This window comes from Ambystoma mexicanum, chromosome 8 (assembly GCF_040938575.1).
Source record: "Ambystoma mexicanum isolate Mex_15411 chromosome 8, UKY_AmexF1_1, whole genome shotgun sequence".
Classification (NCBI taxonomy): Eukaryota; Metazoa; Chordata; class Amphibia; order Caudata; family Ambystomatidae; genus Ambystoma; species Ambystoma mexicanum.
Window position 1 is genome coordinate 1,261,918,506 of NC_090929.1, and position 18,381 is coordinate 1,261,936,886.

The 18,381-nt window shown below is 48.1% G+C and overlaps 1 protein-coding gene across 2 annotated transcripts in view; it reads right to left on the reverse strand.

The window, feature by feature from the left end:
* BTAF1 (B-TFIID TATA-box binding protein associated factor 1) overlaps positions 1-18,381 on the reverse strand; it is a 2,675,064-nt gene that overhangs the window by 2,378,561 nt on the left and 278,122 nt on the right. The window contains exons 5-6 of one of the 2 annotated variants that reach the window (XM_069611378.1): positions 17,659-17,816; positions 17,284-17,420 (exon numbers count right to left, since the gene is read on the reverse strand). In XM_069611378.1, the coding sequence (XP_069467479.1) occupies positions 17,284-17,420; positions 17,659-17,816 (295 nt within the window). Of the gene's footprint in view, positions 1-17,283; positions 17,421-17,654; positions 17,817-18,381 lie in introns of those variants that run through there. The other variant, XM_069611379.1, reaches the window with a different exon arrangement.

Below are 18,381 nucleotides of genomic sequence, written 5' to 3' on the forward strand. Positions count from 1 at the left end.
GGAGTAGCCTTGGTCTTCTCTTTCATCGTCGCCGAGTCGATCGACAGATGGGTCGAAGAACCCTTCGACAACGCGTCGATGGCGGCAATCCATGCGTCAAAGGAATCTTAGACGTCGAAGATGGTGCCTTCTTACCCGATGGCGCTCTCGGCTGGAATGTTTCGGCGGGTGCTACAACTCGCAGCGTTTTGATTTTTTGGGTTTTTCACCCGGGGTATCACCCTCAGCTGTCTTCCAGGGGGCCGAGGCCGCTTTCTCGAAGACGCTTAACATTTTCTTTCTGAATTCCTCCCACTCAGCCTGAGAGCTGTGTTTTGTGGGACAGGAGACCCTTTCAGGGGAAACAGAAGACGAGGAAGGGGATCTTCGACGTCTCTTTTTCGAGTGTCTTGATCTCGACGAATGGTGGGAGCTACTTCGAGATCTAGAATGAGAATGTTTGACGGCGAGAAGACGAATGCCTCGACTCAGCCGAAGAAACCTTTGAGGAGGTTTTGACTGACTTACCTCTCTCGAGCTTCCCCTTGAGCTCCTTCAAGGCTTTCACCGTCATGGACATGCAGTCCTCACACTCCGAACAATGGTGCTCAGCTCCCAAGCACCGCAAGCAGATCCTGTGTGGATCTGTTAAGACATTTTTTAACCGCAGTCTTGACATTTCTTGAACCCGGATCGCGCCGTCGTCGGTTCCGATGAAGATGCCATCGAGAACGAGTAGGTATTTGAGTAGATCTAGGGTTATCCTGACTGAACTGAGCAACGACGTTCCGAGGCCCCACGAAGCGCGGAAAAACGGAACTGAGCAACGGATGCAGCGCGTGGCTATTTATGGCATGGTGACGTCGGTGCCGATACGGTGGCCGTCGAGGGACAGACTCGGCAGACGTCGACGCGCAGCGCCCTCTACAGAAAAAATTTCCGAGGCCAGCAAGCTGGAAAAATATTATCAAAGATAAGGAATACGTCGGAGGACACAATCCCTTCGAAACCGAGTTACAGGTAAGAAACTATTCCCTTCTCCAGCATTGGATCTTTCATGGATCACATGCTGTGAATAGATTACAAAGCAGTACAACCAATGTGTGGTGGTGCATCACAGGCAAACCAACCAATAGCATCTTATCACATACATGAGACAAAGCCAACAAGTGACAGAGTAAAATAGAAAACCCCCGAAGCTGCAGGGCCTACCTTACTGAAACAGGCAGAGGACTGCCCATCCCACCTGCACATCTTCCACATTTTGCCTCCCCAGACAATGCCTGGTGAAGGTATGCAGCACCGCCCAGGAAGCCGCCTGGCAAATGTCCACCAGCGATATCCCAGACCCTAGTGCCACCGACGACGCAGTGGCCCGCATAGAATGAGCCTTCGGAGCACTCCAGAAAGGCTTGCCCGCTTGAGTGACAAAACTAAATTGTAGATTAAACTCACCAGGAAAATCCCCGTTTGGAAATAGCCTGCCCCTTGTTGAAGGGCCCAAATGCCACAAACAGCTGCTTCGAAGTCCAGCGTACGGTTCAGATAAAATGCGAGTGCCCTCTTGTCCACTCGCTTGCTGGAAGGTTTGACCAGATTGCCCTGGGTAAGAAACTGCGCACGAGAAACACAAGTTCCCTGGACGGCATCAAATATGATTTGTCGAAGTAGATGGCGAATCCCAGCCGTTGCAAAAGGCCCATGGTCGCCATGAGACTCCCTTTGCCCGTTCCTGCAACCAACCCATTACAAACCAATCTTCCAGGTAGGGGTACACATAATGGCCCTCCCTGTGGAGGAAGCCAGCCACCAGAGCCAGACACTTTGTAAACGTCCTGGGGGAAGACTTCAGGCCAAACGGGAGGACCAGGAACTGATGGTGATCCTCTCAGACCACGAAATGCAGGAACCTGCAGGGTTTTTCCCTCATTGGGATGAGAAAGTAGGCATCCTGCAGATCTAATGACGCTAAGAACTCGCCCAGTTGCACAGAGCGAATGACATCTTTAAGGGTGAGCATCTTGAACCTCAGGCCTTGCAGATTCTTGTTCAATGCCCGAAGATCTAGAATAGGCCTCCATTTGCCATTGGGTTTTTTTCACAACGAAGTACCTGGAGTACAGCCCCTGACCTCGCTCCGCGACCGGAACTGGTTCCATCGCCCCTTTCTCTAGCATGAGCACCACCTCCTGCCGCAAGATTGGAAGCTGCGGCTGCACCACATACAATGGCGGAATAGGGCCGGGAGGACCTCGAAACTCCAACAAATGGCTGAGAGATGCAGTGTCCAGAACCTAGCGCTCTGATGTGATCGTTGCCACTCGTCGACATGGTTCGCCCCACCGCCCCCCCCAACCGATTTTCCATATGGCAGTCATTGTTGAGCTTTTGACTGCCTTCCTTTAGCAGCCAAGGCCTGTGAGCCTTTCTTTCGCTGAGCTTGAAAGTACCTGCTTTTCTGAGCTGAATGGACTGATCGCCTTGAGACGAGTAGCTGGAGCGTCTCAGTATCCTCTCTCACCTTTTAGGGCCTCAAATTTATTCGTCGAACAAGTGTTCGCCCTCACGGGGCATATCGATGACCTACTGGACTTCTGGGGAAAATCCGAACACTTCAACCAAGCCTGCCATCGGAGCACCACTCCATTATTAATTTGCTTAAACCCTTACTCCGCCAGGTCCACTGCAATATTGATGCTACGGTTGGAGGCCTCCTCCCCCTCTCGAACCAACAGCATTGCCTCCTTACGTTGTTGCTCTGGATGATGGTTAAGAATGGGGCTAGCCTGTGCCACATTTCCCTATCAAATCTGGCCATAATTGCCAAGGAATTTGCAGCCTTCAGTCATAGCCCCCATGGACAGGACCTTCTTCCCAAACGCATCCCGTTTCCTGGCCTGACAGGGGGGCATAACACATTTGTGTTGGCTTCTGGCCTGCGCGGGTTTCGACACAAGACATCTAGTGGGTAGACTCTAGCGCCTTGAATTACTTTTCCAGCCGACCCTTCACCGCAGGCTCAGAAAACTGGTGGCGCATCGTGCACAGGCCCTCCTGCCACACATGGTCGAGAAACGGAACTGAAAAAGAGCGCCTTCCGTCGCTTTCCCATATGGTTAGAGATAGCAATCCTTACGTTCCTAGCCAGATGCCATTCAGCTCCAACCAATTGATGTGGTATTCCTGCTCCTGTTGAGACCAGGTGCCGTGGAACAAGAGATCGCCCAGGGTGGCTCTCTAACCCGCGAGTGAGGAGTCTGTGGTGATGGTGCCCTGCGAGGTGGGAGGCCGGAAGGGCTTGCCCATCCGTAGGTTGCAATCCCTGGACCACCATGGTAGGTCTGGGTGGAAACAGAGGAACGTTGATCATCTCGGATTGAAAGCCCTGCTCCTAGTTCCATGAAGCCACAAAGTGCAGCGGACTCCTCATCCTGAGTCTTGTGTGGGGGACGGCTAATAGGACCGCTGCCAAGAGACCCAGGAGATGCTGGTACCACCAGGCCGAGGTCACTTCTCTGCTGAGGAAGCGTGTGGTGGCCCTCTTGATGGCTGAGATCTTGTCCACCGACAGAAATACCTTCTCGGAGCATGTGTCCAAGATGAGGCTGAAGAATGTCAACCTGTGTGGGCTGCAGCTGCGACTTCTTGCGATTGAGCGAGAAGCCCAGATCGTGCAGTCATGCAGTGCGTTCATAAGGGCATGGGAAGAGTGGTGAACCGCTTCCAGAGATGTAGCCCCGACGAGCCAGTCAGAGGTATTGGTAGATGTGGAGGCCCTGTTTTCCGAGGAGGCCAGCCACAGCATTCCTGAGTCTGGTAAAGACCCTGGGGGCCGAGATGAACCGAAAGGAAGATTGGGCTGCCAAATCAGGACCTGTAGATACGAGTGCTTCAGATCCAGGGATCACATCCAGTCTCCCTTGCACAATGTTTCTGCTATAAAAGCTGGCGTAGCCATCTTGAATTTTTGTAGCGGTAAGGAGAGGATGAGGGTGGGAAGGTCCAGCACAACTCTGGCAACGCCTGGTTCTTTTTCTGAATGGCAAAAATACTGGAGTAAAATCCCAAGCCTCGCTTGGAGGCTGGAACTTACTCCACGGCCTGGCTCTCTACGAGCGACTGGATCTCGTAGTCAGAAGAGTTGCGGTCCCAACTTGAGGGAGTGGAGGGGAGGATGGAGGAGACAATGGGATGGGTAGGCAGTACCCCATGGATACTACAGAGGATCCGGGGGTCTGCGAAATTCTGGCGCCAGAACTGTGCATGGAGAGCAAGCCACTGGAGACACGTGGACCTGGAGGGGCGTGTCATGCCTGCTTTCCATCAGAGGCTGTGGCGGAGGAGGGGGATTGGAAAAAGCCCTTGCTCTCGTCCCCCCGGGCCCGCACCCTCCACCCATTTTGTCGTTGCGCTGATTTGGAGTCGGCGAGCGGTCGGGCTGCCTGGACCTGCGTTCCTGGAAACTGCAGAACCCTCCGTACATACGTCCCGTGTCAGAGCGCTGCTGCCACTGGGTGTACGGTTTGGGCCTGGGCTTTGTCAAGATGGATAAAGCCTTGGCAGTTTGGGAACCGTTTTTCTTCTTGTCCAGCTCCTCGGGAGCCGTTTTTCTTCTTGTCCAGCTCCTCGTCTGAGGTGGAGTAGAAGAGGTTCCCTCCTCCCCCACCCCCTCGAATGGCAGGTCTAATGTGCATTCCTGGACATCCAGGTTGAATTTCATTGCACGGAGCCAGGCTGTCCTTCTCATGTCCGTGGCAATACAGATGGGACAGCCAGATGTATCAATATGGGCCACGGTAGATTCCATGAGGTCCTGCGCCACCAGCTTGGCCTCAGCCAATCTAGCCTTGCAACGCTAGTTCCGGGAGGAAGTCTGCAATTTCCCGCCATAACCTCTGGTTACCGGCAGTCAGCATGGCATTGGCCTGACAAAGGTGCAAGGACGCGTTGGAATACAGCTTCTTCCCGTACGCATCCAAGATCTTCTCATCCTTTCCTAGCAGCGTCAGAGACTGAGGCTTGGAGAATAGTGATGCTGCAGCGATTCCCTAAGGAGTGTGGCGGAGGATGGGCCGATCGCAAGAGTGTATCCCCCCTCCAACTGCCTGCACTTGGCATCCATGCGTCGACTGACCAGCTGGGCCGAGTGGGGCTTGAGCCAACCCCTTTTTCGCCACAGAGACTACAGTCTTCAGTGTAATTCCCGTTTTGGCAGAGGGGCATTGCGTGAGGACTTCCGCAAGGACCTTCTGCCGGTTGCGCGATCTCAGGTTGAGGTAGGCCCAGGTACTCCGCTAGCCCTGCAAGAGGTTTGTGGAAGGCCTTGGCTCACAAGGGTGTGTCAGGGTCGTGCTCCTCATCCGTATCCTGTGGGTCAGGAGGATCATGCATCGGTGGAGGAGTAGCAGCAGCCGGGGTACGGGGACAGGAGCTGGGGGCTGCGCAGCAGGCCGGTATGGAACCGCCTGAGGAATCGGCTGGGGGCCAGAGGATGCGCCTCGTATGACAATCCGATACAAGAACCTTCCGGTCCCTCAACACTACCACTACCTGGAGGATCCAAGGATCTCTCAGCCCGAAGGCCGGTAGCTGCAGCAGCCTCTGGTATGAGGACCTGACCGGCCCCTCCCGTATGGGAGAGTCCTTGGGAAGGAGTCTCCCTTGCGGGGTGTGATGGAAAATAGCGGATCTACATTGGCTCGATGTTTAAGTTCTTGAGGTCCTCTGGAGGCAACTTCTGTAAGAGCTCCCTTCACCTGGCTAGTCTGTTAAGCGCTTTCGAGGACAGATAGACACACGCTGTACAAGCTTGCCAACCGTGGTCTGGGACAAGGCAACATAGGCAGAAGGTGTGGGAGTCTAAAGTTGGGAAGAGCCTGTTGCAGGATGGACACCTGCTGAACCCTGTGTAAGTCGACATGCGCCGGGGAGGAAGGCCCCGGTACCTGAATTATAGACAAACAAAAAAAAAAAAGTAGTATTTGCGCGTGAAATGACATGGCCGAAGCCAAACCCAGGAGTGCTGGTGAATTTGGCCAGTTCCTGTCAACGCGTAAAAGGTTACTGGGGTGTGTGTCGCCAGATGGCGGAGTCAGGGCAGCGCATGCTCCCAGGGCTGCACCCCTGCGCACCTATAAATTTAAAGGGTAAGAAGGTTTTTTTCTGGTGAAAAAGGTTCCATCTCTCGTCATTTGGAAGGGACATCTATGCAGTATGGCGGAAAAGGGACGGGATGTAAGAGTATCACAGATAACTAATAAAGAAAAACAATGGGAATGTCAAAACTATTGTTACCAACTTCAAACCCAATTATGGTAGAGAATTAAAGCCCAAAACAGAGACAAAAAAGAATAGACAGAACATACAAAGAAAAATACACACATCCACCTGTATTAATTTTGCAATTAAATGCTTTGTTTAGATTTTTTACCATATAATCTTCTATCAACCATATAGGTCATTAAATGGCATGGCATCCAAAGATCCAAATAAACATCCTCTTGTTTTCCAAAGTTTCAAGATCTGCTTCACCGCCACCATCAGAGCCTTGTCAATCCAACACCTATACAGTCTAGTAACTATGCATCTTCACCTGTCAGACAGGAGAATGCTGAAAAGGGTGTCCTAGAGAAGGTTATAGACCGGATCCTGTCTAGTACATCTCCCCAAAAGCCATTTGATCTAGAACAAAACCATAACATATGAATCAGCATCCTTTCATTCCCCACATCCCCAGCATGTCTCATTGTCCAATAGATTGATTATACATTCGTGTTGGGTTCCAATATAGACAACCTAGAATTTTTTGATGTGTAAGCCTTAAATTTAAATCCAACTTTCTTCTATAGCCTACTTGCTGTACTTTCCTCCATTCTTCCTCTAAAATAGTACATTCCATTTCCCCCTCCCAAGTACCTTTTAACGTGTGCCATGATTCAATAATGGAATGATCCAAAGGCATTAGGTTAAAATAATTAGATACCATGCGCGGTGAAGACTGGACGATGGCACATCAAGAAGGTTATTTCTCCATTGGGCTCGGCAACACTCAGTCTCTGCTGCAATAGTGCACCCAACTCCTTCAATCTACGCAATTATCTATCCTCCAGACCAAATTTGCTCTGTAGCTCCATAAAAGATCTCATGCCCTTCGTGTATGACGTCCCCCTACTTTCAGAATACCTTTTAAGATCCAGCGGCCAGCATAAGGATTTATTTGCAATTTGAAGCCTAGGATTCCCAAACGTGAAGCCTTGTAATGTAAGTAAATGTTTTGATCAGTATCAGTCAACCAAGAAATAAGGGTGGCCTGTGTCACATCTATAGTGGCTGATCCATTTAAATTCATGGCTGTTCTCCCCATTGAATAGACGTGGTCTAGTTCAAGTGGATAAAGAACATCTCTCAATTGTCAACCAAACTGGTTCTTGCATATTTGCGGGAGCCATATAGTGAGCATCCTTCAATATAAAACCGCTATATTTAAAAATAACTGGGTAACCAAAACCAACCTCCTTTATACTGCGTACCATAATATACTTAGCAATTTTTGCTTTTTCATCCCATATAAAGTTTGAAATATTCAATCAATTTTTTGTGACAATTTTTTAGTGAAACGTAAGGGCAGCTATTGAATAAAGTATAACACTTTTCGTTAACATTCATTCCCTGGAGTTCAAGGATGTGTACCTACATGTACCCATTTATGAACCGCATCAGACGTTTCTGCAGTTCACGATTGTCGTACCACTTTCAGTTCAAGGTGCTGCCCTTCGGCCTGAACTCAGCCCCTCGTGCCTTCACGAAGTTGATGAGCGCAGTGGTGGGTCACCTCCGCTTGGAGGGCCATCATGCTATACCATTACTTTGACGACTGGCTGGTGAGGACGGGTCGCCCGAAGCTGTGGTGCACTCCTGCCAGAGACTGGCAGATACCCTTCATCAGCTGGGGTGTTCACTCAACCAGTGGAAATCACATCTATGCCCGTCACAGGAACTGGTGGTCTTAGGGGTGCAGTGATACATTGCCCTTCAGCGGGTGTTCCCCACACCCGAGAGGCTGTTGTCCCACCACAAGGCGGTGGCACATTTTTTGGCCAACTCGACCACCTTGGCATGGCTGTTCCAGCACATTCTGGGCCTGATGGCCTCCTGCGTGCTCACTGTACAGCACACTCACCTCAAGATGAGGCGCCTTTCAGCGCCACCTGGCGGCCAATTCGGATCAGGAGGCAGGATCTCAGACAGACAGGATCCCTATACGGCTTTCCTTCTGCCCGACCTTCACTGGTGGCAGATAGATGGCAATGTTTCAGTGGGAGCCCCCTTCACCAGACCAGAACCTACCAGGGTGGTGACGACTGACTCCTCTTTCGGGCTCGGGGCTACTCTGGAGGGCTATGCGATAAGTATGGTCCAGGGCAGAAGCCCTCCTAATCTGCTCGAGCGCAGGGCAGTGGGCCTGGCCCTCAAGGCATTTCCGACCCTAATCAGGGACAAGTCGGTTTTGGACAGAACGGACAATTCTACCACAAGGTTTAACCTTAACAAGCAGGGCGGCACCTGACCCCCCACCCCCCCCCCCACACCCACCCCCGCTGTATACATGGAGGCAGTTTGCATCTGGGAATGGGCCCTGATGGACGGGCTCTGGATGTCAGCAGTCCACCTGCCGATGGACAGCAATGCAGAAGCAATCAGTTGAGTCGCTTGGGTTTTAACAGCTACGAGTGGGAATTGCAGAAAGAAACCTTGTTGGCCCTGTTCCAGCATTGGGGGTTAGCAGACCTGCATTTGTTCGCCTCCCTACAGAATGCCAAGTGTTCCCAGTTCGTTTCTTGGGCAGGTTAGGGTCGCGGTCACTGAGATCTGTTGGCAAGGCCACAGGCGTTATGCGTACCCACCCACTCCTCTGCAAGTTCCAGGGTGAAGCCTCATCCAGATTTCCCCCCACTGGCCTTCAAGACACTGGTTTTTGGATCTGCTGCAGTTCCACAGCAGGGGCTTCCTGACGCAGCAGGGCAGGCAGTGGAACATCGGAACCCGGCCAAACTGGCCCTGGCGGCTTGGTTCCTGATCAGCCGAGACTTCAGCACAGTCAATTTCCAGAGGACAACTGGGACATCTTTAAGCAGCCCAGGAGGCCCTCTCCCCAGTCCCAGTCTAAGGGCAAGTGGACGTTTCAGCCATTGGGCTCGGAACAAGGAACTTGACCCTGTCGCCTGTCCTCTGGATGACGTACTAGTCTTTTCAGCACCCATGGCTCGCTCGAGTTCAGGTGGATATTTGCTGCACGTATTTGGCGGCCATCAGGGCTTTCAACAATTCCCCGAAGCATGCGTTTTCAGTAGCCAACCCAGTGGCTAAGGCCCACCTTAAGGGGTTGTCTAGGCGCTTTCCTCCTGTGCATAGACCGCATCCGGTCTGGGACCTCAATGTGGTTCTTGCGGCTTTGCAACGCAAGCCTTTCGAGCGGATGTCTTCTGTGAACATCTGCTTAGCAACGCTAAAGATTGTTGTATTGGTGGCTCTCACCTCTGCACACAGGGTTAAACGAGCTGCAGGCATTGTCTTTGTGCAAGCACTTCACCACGTTTCATAGCGACAAGGTCATTTTGCGCATTGTGAGAAACCGGAGGGTATTCTCCCAGTCAGACCGAGAGAATCCCTTACTCAGGTGGCAAGGACACGGCCATCGCTGTTGGATCCAGTTCCTGGGAGTGGACCAGTGGGGGAGGATCACCTTGCTAGGTGTAACCCAGGGTTATGCTCTGTGGAATACCCCAGGTGAGACTCAGTACCCTCACAGGGAGGATGGTAAAGGGAACACACTCTCTGAAGCTTCTATAAGCTATTCCCGCTCATCTCTTCCACCCATTAAATCTTCCTTCCCCAAAGGTAAAGCCAACAACCACTTCACATCTGGTAAACTTATTAAGAGCCACAACTGCCAGACTCCAGCTTTTCCTGGTTCCCGGACATTCTTTTCCACATTCCTCTAGTTCTTTTGCACAGAGCACCTCATCTACTAGGACAGAACACTACAATTCCCACAATTCCTCCGTTCATTTCACAATCCCAGCTATTCCAGTTTACCCTGCAAACCCTACCAACCCAGTCCCTCCGATTATCATTTTTCGAATTCTCACAAACCCTCTGGCGTATTTCACAAATCCTACAAAACCTACTCTCCCGAGGGCACTACAAACCCTAATCCTAGGGTTATAATCCCACATATCACCTCTTTCCCTCCGACCCAGTAGGATATCTGGAAACTCTACCACCCGCTTTATCCAACTCGCCAACCCTTTCCTTTTTTGACACAAACACTTTCTCCCGAGACACAAGACAACAGACTTGTAATAAAACTGACATGTGCCAAGCCCAGTGTCAGGCAAAATCAGGCAATTAACGTGAACCACACACACCCGACGACCCTTTCCACACAGGGATAAAAAGGTGGAGCAAGAGAGCGCTGTACGAGCAAGGGGAGTACGGCGGACAGCACAACGGCACAGCTACGCAGGCGCAGCAGTTCAAAAGAAAGGCGGTAGGAATCTAGAGGGTGGCGAGGAGAGAAGTGACCTTGCCCATTTTGTCACACACTTGCGGAACCTTCATGGAAGAGCGCCCAAGACTGCAAACACTAGCACAAGTGTCTTGCAGCAGATGCCAACGGTACATGGGGCAAGCTTATGCCGATGAGCAGGAGCGAGGGACAGTACCAGCCTTGACTCCTGGAAAGCTAAGCTATGAGTGAGAGAGTCAAAGTGGCAAGTTTGAACAAAGTATAATGAGCAGTGTAAAGAACTGTAACAAGTATTGCAGGGGAGACCAACTGCAGAGGGGAACTGGCACCACACGCAGGTGCTAATTCGAGAGACTCTGGTAGAGCCCTATATGAGAAACTACAGATACCAGAAGGTTGTAGTAGGGCCAGCGAAATAGGTTAAAGTGGTCATATAGAGGGGCGAGCAAAATACCTGTACAGTCAAAAGACTGATCTACAAGCATGGTGGAAGAAAGGGAAGTGAATCCTGCAAACATCTGAACTGTGTAAAAAGAGAACATTAAAAAGTAAAGCGGACTCAGCGCCCAGAAGAGGGGGACCCAGAGGTGAGCCACCATTACCCTGTTCGAGAGCCAGAGTAAACCCGGTGAAGGGAGGCTAAGAATCGAGGAGTCAGAGCGCGGCAGAGGGGGATTCAAGGGTGAAGTTATCCAAACTTCAATCAAGAAAAGAACCAACATATAAATTGAGGAATACAATTCAGTTGAGAAGGGTCAGCACCCAGAAAGAGGAACATTTGTGTTTTTGTTAGTTGAACACGTCATGCCCCGAAGGCAAGAGATTTCCAAAGAAACACAACTTAGCTATTGATGGTCCTGAGAACTGCCATTGGAATTGACGTGCTGGAGAAGCCCGCGACTGTACTGTGCTCCAAGCTCCCATCTTACCCCATGGTCAAAATGGGGGGAAAGACGACCCAGGCTACCACATCCTGACAATTTGAGAACACTTCTTTCTTCTCATGAGAACTATCCCACACCCCTTTTTGTATTAGTCGTAAGGTTTGGCAATCGGTTTTAGTATAGGCCCTTTTATTTGACAACACAACTAGGACTGCCTTATTTTTTATTTGATGGTCGACACTTGTTCCCATCCTCCAATCCTGGCCTTAATGAAACTAAAGGTGGAAGGTGGAAACTGGAGCTTAGTAGCACAGTGGGGGGGGTAGATTTAGGTTTAGAATAGAGTTTTTTCAAAGCTGCATACTGAATTCATTGTTCATTAATCACCCTTGAACTGATCACTTGTGTCCGTCTTACCTGTCGTCACCCTGAGTGACAGCACTCGCTGAAACCTCTTGCCCATGGTGGTGTCTCCATTTTATCTCAATCAAGAGATCTGCCTGCCGGTGTTCTGCCCGAACCTGCAGTTGAAGGCGTAGAGGGCTCTACATTCCTTGGGGGGGGGGCTGCCTGTAGAGATCTGTTGGACCAGCTCAGTGTCGGTTAATGATCAGCTAAACAACCCAGGCAAGTTTAAGCGAAGACTGTGGGAGGCTAACTGGGTCCAAACCTATGCTGAGGTGAATACAAATATTTAAAACATTTCCAAACCCTTCTTATAGATCCCAGTTCATGAGGATTAGACAACTTACATACAATTAGGAAGTGTTCAGTAAGAACACCAAACCACCCCAAGGACATCACATGCAGGTTCTGTAAAGAAAAAGGGTCATGGGACTAATTTCTCTGTTTTGTACCACTCTAACTCTACCTAGAACAACGTGTTTTAAATGCTTTTTGGAAAGCACAAGCACTTTATCAGCAGCAGAACAGTGGTCACTATTGTTGTGGGTATTGGGTGTGAGGGGGTTAGGGGGACTTCCTGAACCATTGCAGCAGTCACATTTATAAATAATATATTGGACAAGTGCGATTAATTGGGAAAGGCTGCTGCTTAGGATATTTTTAACTGAATAATTGTTTGTTGGATTTCACATTGGACTTGTTTTGCTAAAAGTTTCCAATAAACTAAAATTGCAATAAAAAAGTACAGTTACTTAGGTTTTTAAAAGGACGATTGTGAGCGGAGGAATGGTTGCAAAGTATGCATTATATAAACCAATAAAATTGTATGCCGCTGTTCCTAAATGTCTTTTAGACAACTGTTTATACATATTGTGCCTAATTTTTCTTTGAAGTACTCCCCTTAATTTATACTTTACTTCATAAGAGGATATTTCAGTACATTTCTGAGAGACGAACTGTACATTAGCTGGGACTACCCCTCTCAGTCAATCCCAACACACCCTGTTAAGAGAAGCCAGACTGCTCACTCAACCAACCATTGTGGAGCAGGATAACTTGGTGGACACCCTGGCTAACATGTTTGTAAGCACTGACCAGGGTACACTTTAAACCTACTTGGAAAAGTTTACACCAGTTATAAACCTTACCAAAACTCTTACAGTAATCCAAGGCAACTCATGCTCAAATGGTTTTTTCAATTACCCTACTACAGAAGGTGATGCAAACCATGAAAGGCATTTCATCATTGTAGCTACCACAACCTCCAAGAAAGAAAACTACAAGAGCTCAATAAGTGATTTGGCATTGACCTAGCAAAGCCCTGAACTGGCCGTCTTTCCTTAAAAACAGGTGGTGTGAAATCACAAGGGCAAAACCGAATGACAAAGGTTTTGTATTAATCAAACACAAAATCAAAAGGTTTTGCTCTCTGCAACTTTCCAAGGCATTGCTTTTCACCTGCCATATGCCATTACAGAAGGAGAAATGCCATGTACAAAACCAGCTTGTTCCGACCCCAAAGGGGGTCAATACACTTAAATCTGAAACAATCTAACTTTTGTACGAGACCACATCAACACCAGATATGTTTCAACCTCATTGGGGATACCTTCGACATGTAGCTTGGGTCTCTACAAAGAGCCGTTTCGGTACCAAATGACCCTATCCATCACACTGAACCTTATCTGGCGCAGTTTCTTGTCTCGTGCAGAAGGCATGCAACATAGTAGTTGGGACTGGACTGCCCAGTTGTCGGTGCCTGATTTGCATATGGTAACTCCTTCTGTAATGGCATAGCAGGATATATAACTATGGTTTGGACAGTTGCCTGGAGCAATGCCAGTGGTTACGCTCAACTTAAAAACTTCCAGCCATCAACTTAGTTTTGCGAATGACAAATAAGCTTGGCCCAACAGAAGTTGTAAACCTACGTTCTGAAGCCCACATTGCTCTTAAAAATGTATATGAAGCCATTTGTCACCATTTTTAAAACCTCCATCACCTTCCAGCTCTACAAAATGTCAATTCCTGTCCCACCTGGAACCTAGTCAGCTGGCTCACATAGATCCAATCATGGACGTCTGTCTAAATTGAGACAAACCTGCTTACTGTTAAGTGGGTGGCGAATGATGTGTGGTCTCAACTTCCCCACTCCTTCCATGCCCTCTTGATGAGCTTGCCCCTCACAGGAAAGTAGTTGAATCAATTTTCTACCAACTTATTCAACTCTCAAAGCAACACCATTATGAAATAAGCCCATTTGCATCTTTATAGACGGGCAGTGGTGGGGGGACAGCTTCTACATGACTATCAGGTTGAAAACTGCAACACCTGCAATTCATCGAAAACATGGCAGAGAATGGTTTCAGGCCTAAAAAATTATCCAATTTCCCAGGACATGTAATCATCCACTGTTCACCGGGCCACAAGGAGAATCTGACCAATTTGACAGAATCCAAATATTATAGCCCCACAGGAAACCTGCTCTAACAGTTCTCCTTTGGAGTCCCAGGTGCATCTCAAAGCGAAGGTAAAGTCCAATTCAGGGTGGCCAACCCCACAGCCAGGAGCAATCTACTCAGACTAAGACTGAAAAACCTTTCTGCGCATCAGGAAAGAATACTCTTTCCAGAAGGCCTTTTCACCACAACCCTTCTACCTCCCACCTGGATCCTATAGAACCCATGTTCTGCAACACAACCCCTTCCAAATCTCTCCCCCTTTGGCTTCACCACCTCCCCTTAGTCTACTAGACAAGAAGCAGATTCTCACCAGCTCTCTACCAAACGTTCAGGGTCGGGGCTGCGTTATCCTTACTTACTCACACCATATCTACACACCACTCCTATGGCCAGTCTCTCAACCCGTACATATGCACTGAAGCCGAGTTACTCCCATTCTCAGCACTCTTTTCCCTTCTTCCAAGGCCTAATCCCTCTGCACAATTCCAGTACCAAAGAATTATTCACCATCATTAAAGAATTGGAAACGCCCGTTTTAATCCCAGATACATGCATACAAAAAACAAACAATGGTGCACTAGTGTCCAAAATGCCCTGTCTAACAAAGTAGCAGGCCTCCAAATTAAAATTAACAAAAAGAAAGAATCCATAACTAAACTGACAAACTCCTCTAACACTGCCCCGCTGCCCACACCCCAACACCCTATCCCCAACCCACTTACCCGTTTCAGCTTCTCCAAAGTCTCCGCGAAAGAAGTGGAAAAAATCATTCTCAGCCTCAAACCATCAAACTGCAAGGGTGACCCCTGCCCTTCGCAAATTAAAGATGCGGCAAGAGACCATTCATCACCATCCCTAGCAACCTTAAAGAGTCCTGGGTCCTCCATCTTCTCAAAAACCCTCTTGACCCATCTATACCCACCAACTACAGGCCTATTACCACCGTGCTTTCCTGCTCAAAATATTAGACAATACAGTATACCAACAAATACAAAAATACCTTGAACAAAACCATCTCCTGGGTATTCGGCAATCAGGCTTTAGACCCCAACAAGGGACAGAAACGGGCCTGATCGATCTAAAGCCGCAAATTGACACCCTGAGAGATAATGGGAAAACTGCTCTACTGCTTCTCCTAGACCTCTCGGCAGCATTCGATCTAGTAGATCACAAAGTCCTATGCAACCAATTGGACTCAGCTGCCCACTTCTCCCAAGAAGCATCGGTTGAATCAAGACATTCCTAAGTAACAGATCTATGCGCGTCTTCTCCACCTTAGCCGCTGCCGACCCCACCCCAATCACCTGCGGAGTCGCACAGGGGTCTTGTGTCTCCCCCACACTGTACAACGTGTTCACGAAGCCCCCGTTTGACGATCTCGTTTGCCTGGGTATCATCTACACTAATTATGCTGAGGATACCCAGATCCTCATCCAGTTGACGGGAGATTACAACTAGGATTTGGCCTTGGTGAACAGGGTGTACCTCATCATCCAGGCATGGATGGCTTCTCATAGTCTATGCCTGAATGATGACAAGACCAAACTCCTCATCCTCGGTTCCACCCCCAACATCACCAAATTAGACCACAATTACACCAGCTTCATCATTGACGGGAACTCAATCAAGGTAGCCAAAGAAGTGAAAACATTAGGAATATACATTGACTCCTCCCTCTCCTTCCACAAACAGGTCTGCTTCATGGCATCAACCAGGGCATACATATGTAAGCTTATAAGAGCAGCCAAACCCTACCTATCCTCACAGAACTATATCACTCTAGCCAAAGCCCTTGTATTATCAGAATTGGACTACTGCAACGCCCTTTAAGTGGGAGCCAACAAACAGGTTACCAACAAAATCCAGATGCTGCAAAACAATGCTCTCAGAGCAGCGCTCAGCATCCCTAAGAGAAACATCAGGAGAGCTCATAACTGGCTTACCATTTCAGACAAAAATCATGCTAAAAGTAGCCTCCCTAACCCATAAATGCCTCAACAATGCTGCCCCTGCTACCTAGTCAACAGAATAGATATATCCCTAACAGACCCACCAGGACCTCAAATGCAAATCTGCTCACAGTTCCCAGGTTCAAACGAACCAAAACGGGTGGCAACAGCTTTCAGGTGAAAGCAGCCCAACATTGGAACTCCCTACCGCCCTCATTAAGGACTCCTCAACCCTACACCCACTTGAGACATAACTACATCCAGTAGATAAAACACAATGACTTGACTGCCTAACCTACCATGCCACTGTAAACCATGTCAATATGTATATTTTAAATTGCATATCTCTGCCTCTATTGTAACTGTTCCAACCAATGTACTCACTGTACCTACTGTACAGCACTGTAACTAAGCTGAGAATAATCTTGTGTGCTCCTGCGCCCACATACCCTCGGGTCTGGTGCGCAATACAAAATGAATAAACTAATTAATCCCTCAGCTAGACTCACTTCTACCAAACTCCTGGTAAAGCTTCCCCCATCCCACCCCCCCCCCCCCCCCATCAGAACCCTACCTGGATCCTTTAACCTAGGCCATTCCTTCATTACTCACTGTTGAATCCAATATATCCTGCATGTTCCCCCCTCAGGGATAAGGGGTCATTTGCTACTCACTTTACTCTGTCCCTTACGCTTGCTACTCTTCACAGGGATTCTTGTTTTAATAGCAATATCCATGAACAAGGCCACAGGAAAAAAGAAATGTGCATCTTAATGTGTTAGGATGACTTTATACTACGCCAACTTAATGTCAAGTGGCAACTTTTTATAAACACACCAGTAGAAGTTGTGGAGAATTATGAAATCATGCAAGACCCGAGATAACTGGAACCTACAGTACTAAGAAAAATACAAGTCAGGTTGAGGAACAGAGGTCGCGAAACCACAATGCTGTGTAAAGTTCATGGGCATGAATTCACCATCTACTTTGAAACTATATTTAAATCAAGGGCAGAGATGCAAATAAAAGCATCGAAATAGTAAGAAATATCTGAAACACAAGAGAATTAGTCTTACCTCTTTTCGTTTGTGTCAACTGCATCTCTCGATTTCTGCTTCGCAATTAGCTTAGCCATTCGTTTAGCTTTATTCTTCTGTCTGCTGCTCATTTCAGGTCGAAATTCAGAATTTATAAATTCTGCTGCCTGAATAGTCTGGAAAAAAAATACAATTCAAGTTCCCATTAAGTCTGGTAAAGACTAGGGTTTATTCTTACACGCAGAGCAAACATTTAAAAACAGAAAATCACATCTCAAAAGGTGCATGTGAAGTCCAAATTATAAAAACACATTTAGCGGGGACACTGCTATAGCTTGGGATACATCACAAGTACAAATGAAGCGAACCCACAATGTTATTCCTTGTATTAAAACAGCCAGAGGTTTTACCTACAGGTTGTTTGTTTGCATGTGAAGTTGGAGCGTAGTCCAAGTCTTCATCATTAAACAGGTCTTCGGTATCCATGCCAATGGCAGCCCCCATATCAAGTCCTAGTTTCTTCTGTAATAACCTCCTCTGGCGAGCAATTCGTTCTTTAGGATCAGTTTCCTCTAAACCAAAACAAAAAGAGAATGGCGATTATTCATGTCAGGGCCACGTAGTGGACAAGAAAACATTGAAGATGAACAAACTAACTTTTCTAGGAATTTTGTCACACTACAGTGCTTATCCTACATAGCAGCGATAAAAACATATGTCTTTGGATTCTTTTTCACCTAATCAAACAAACCATTAATGTTTTGCAAAATAAAATGTGAGGTTAATCACATTAAGCACATACAGGGTTGGGTTTCAAGAATAAACCAGAATGAGGACTCTGAAATTTAAAACAAATGGGTTAAGTCTTTCATAGCCACTGCTGGTTGTGGGAATCAAATCACCACAAATGTGCAAGGTTGTCCCGAAGTCAAAACAAACTGTAGTTAGTACAGTAGACAAGGTAAAGTGCATGCACAAGAGGCTGCTAAGCAATTTACCTTCCACACAAGTAACAAAAACATACCTTTTTATTAACAGTTGCACCAAGCCAAGAGTACTACAAATAAAGCAATGTAAACCTATAAATATCACAAACCTAGGTGCCCAACTGGAACATCAGCCAAGCTTTTGAACAAA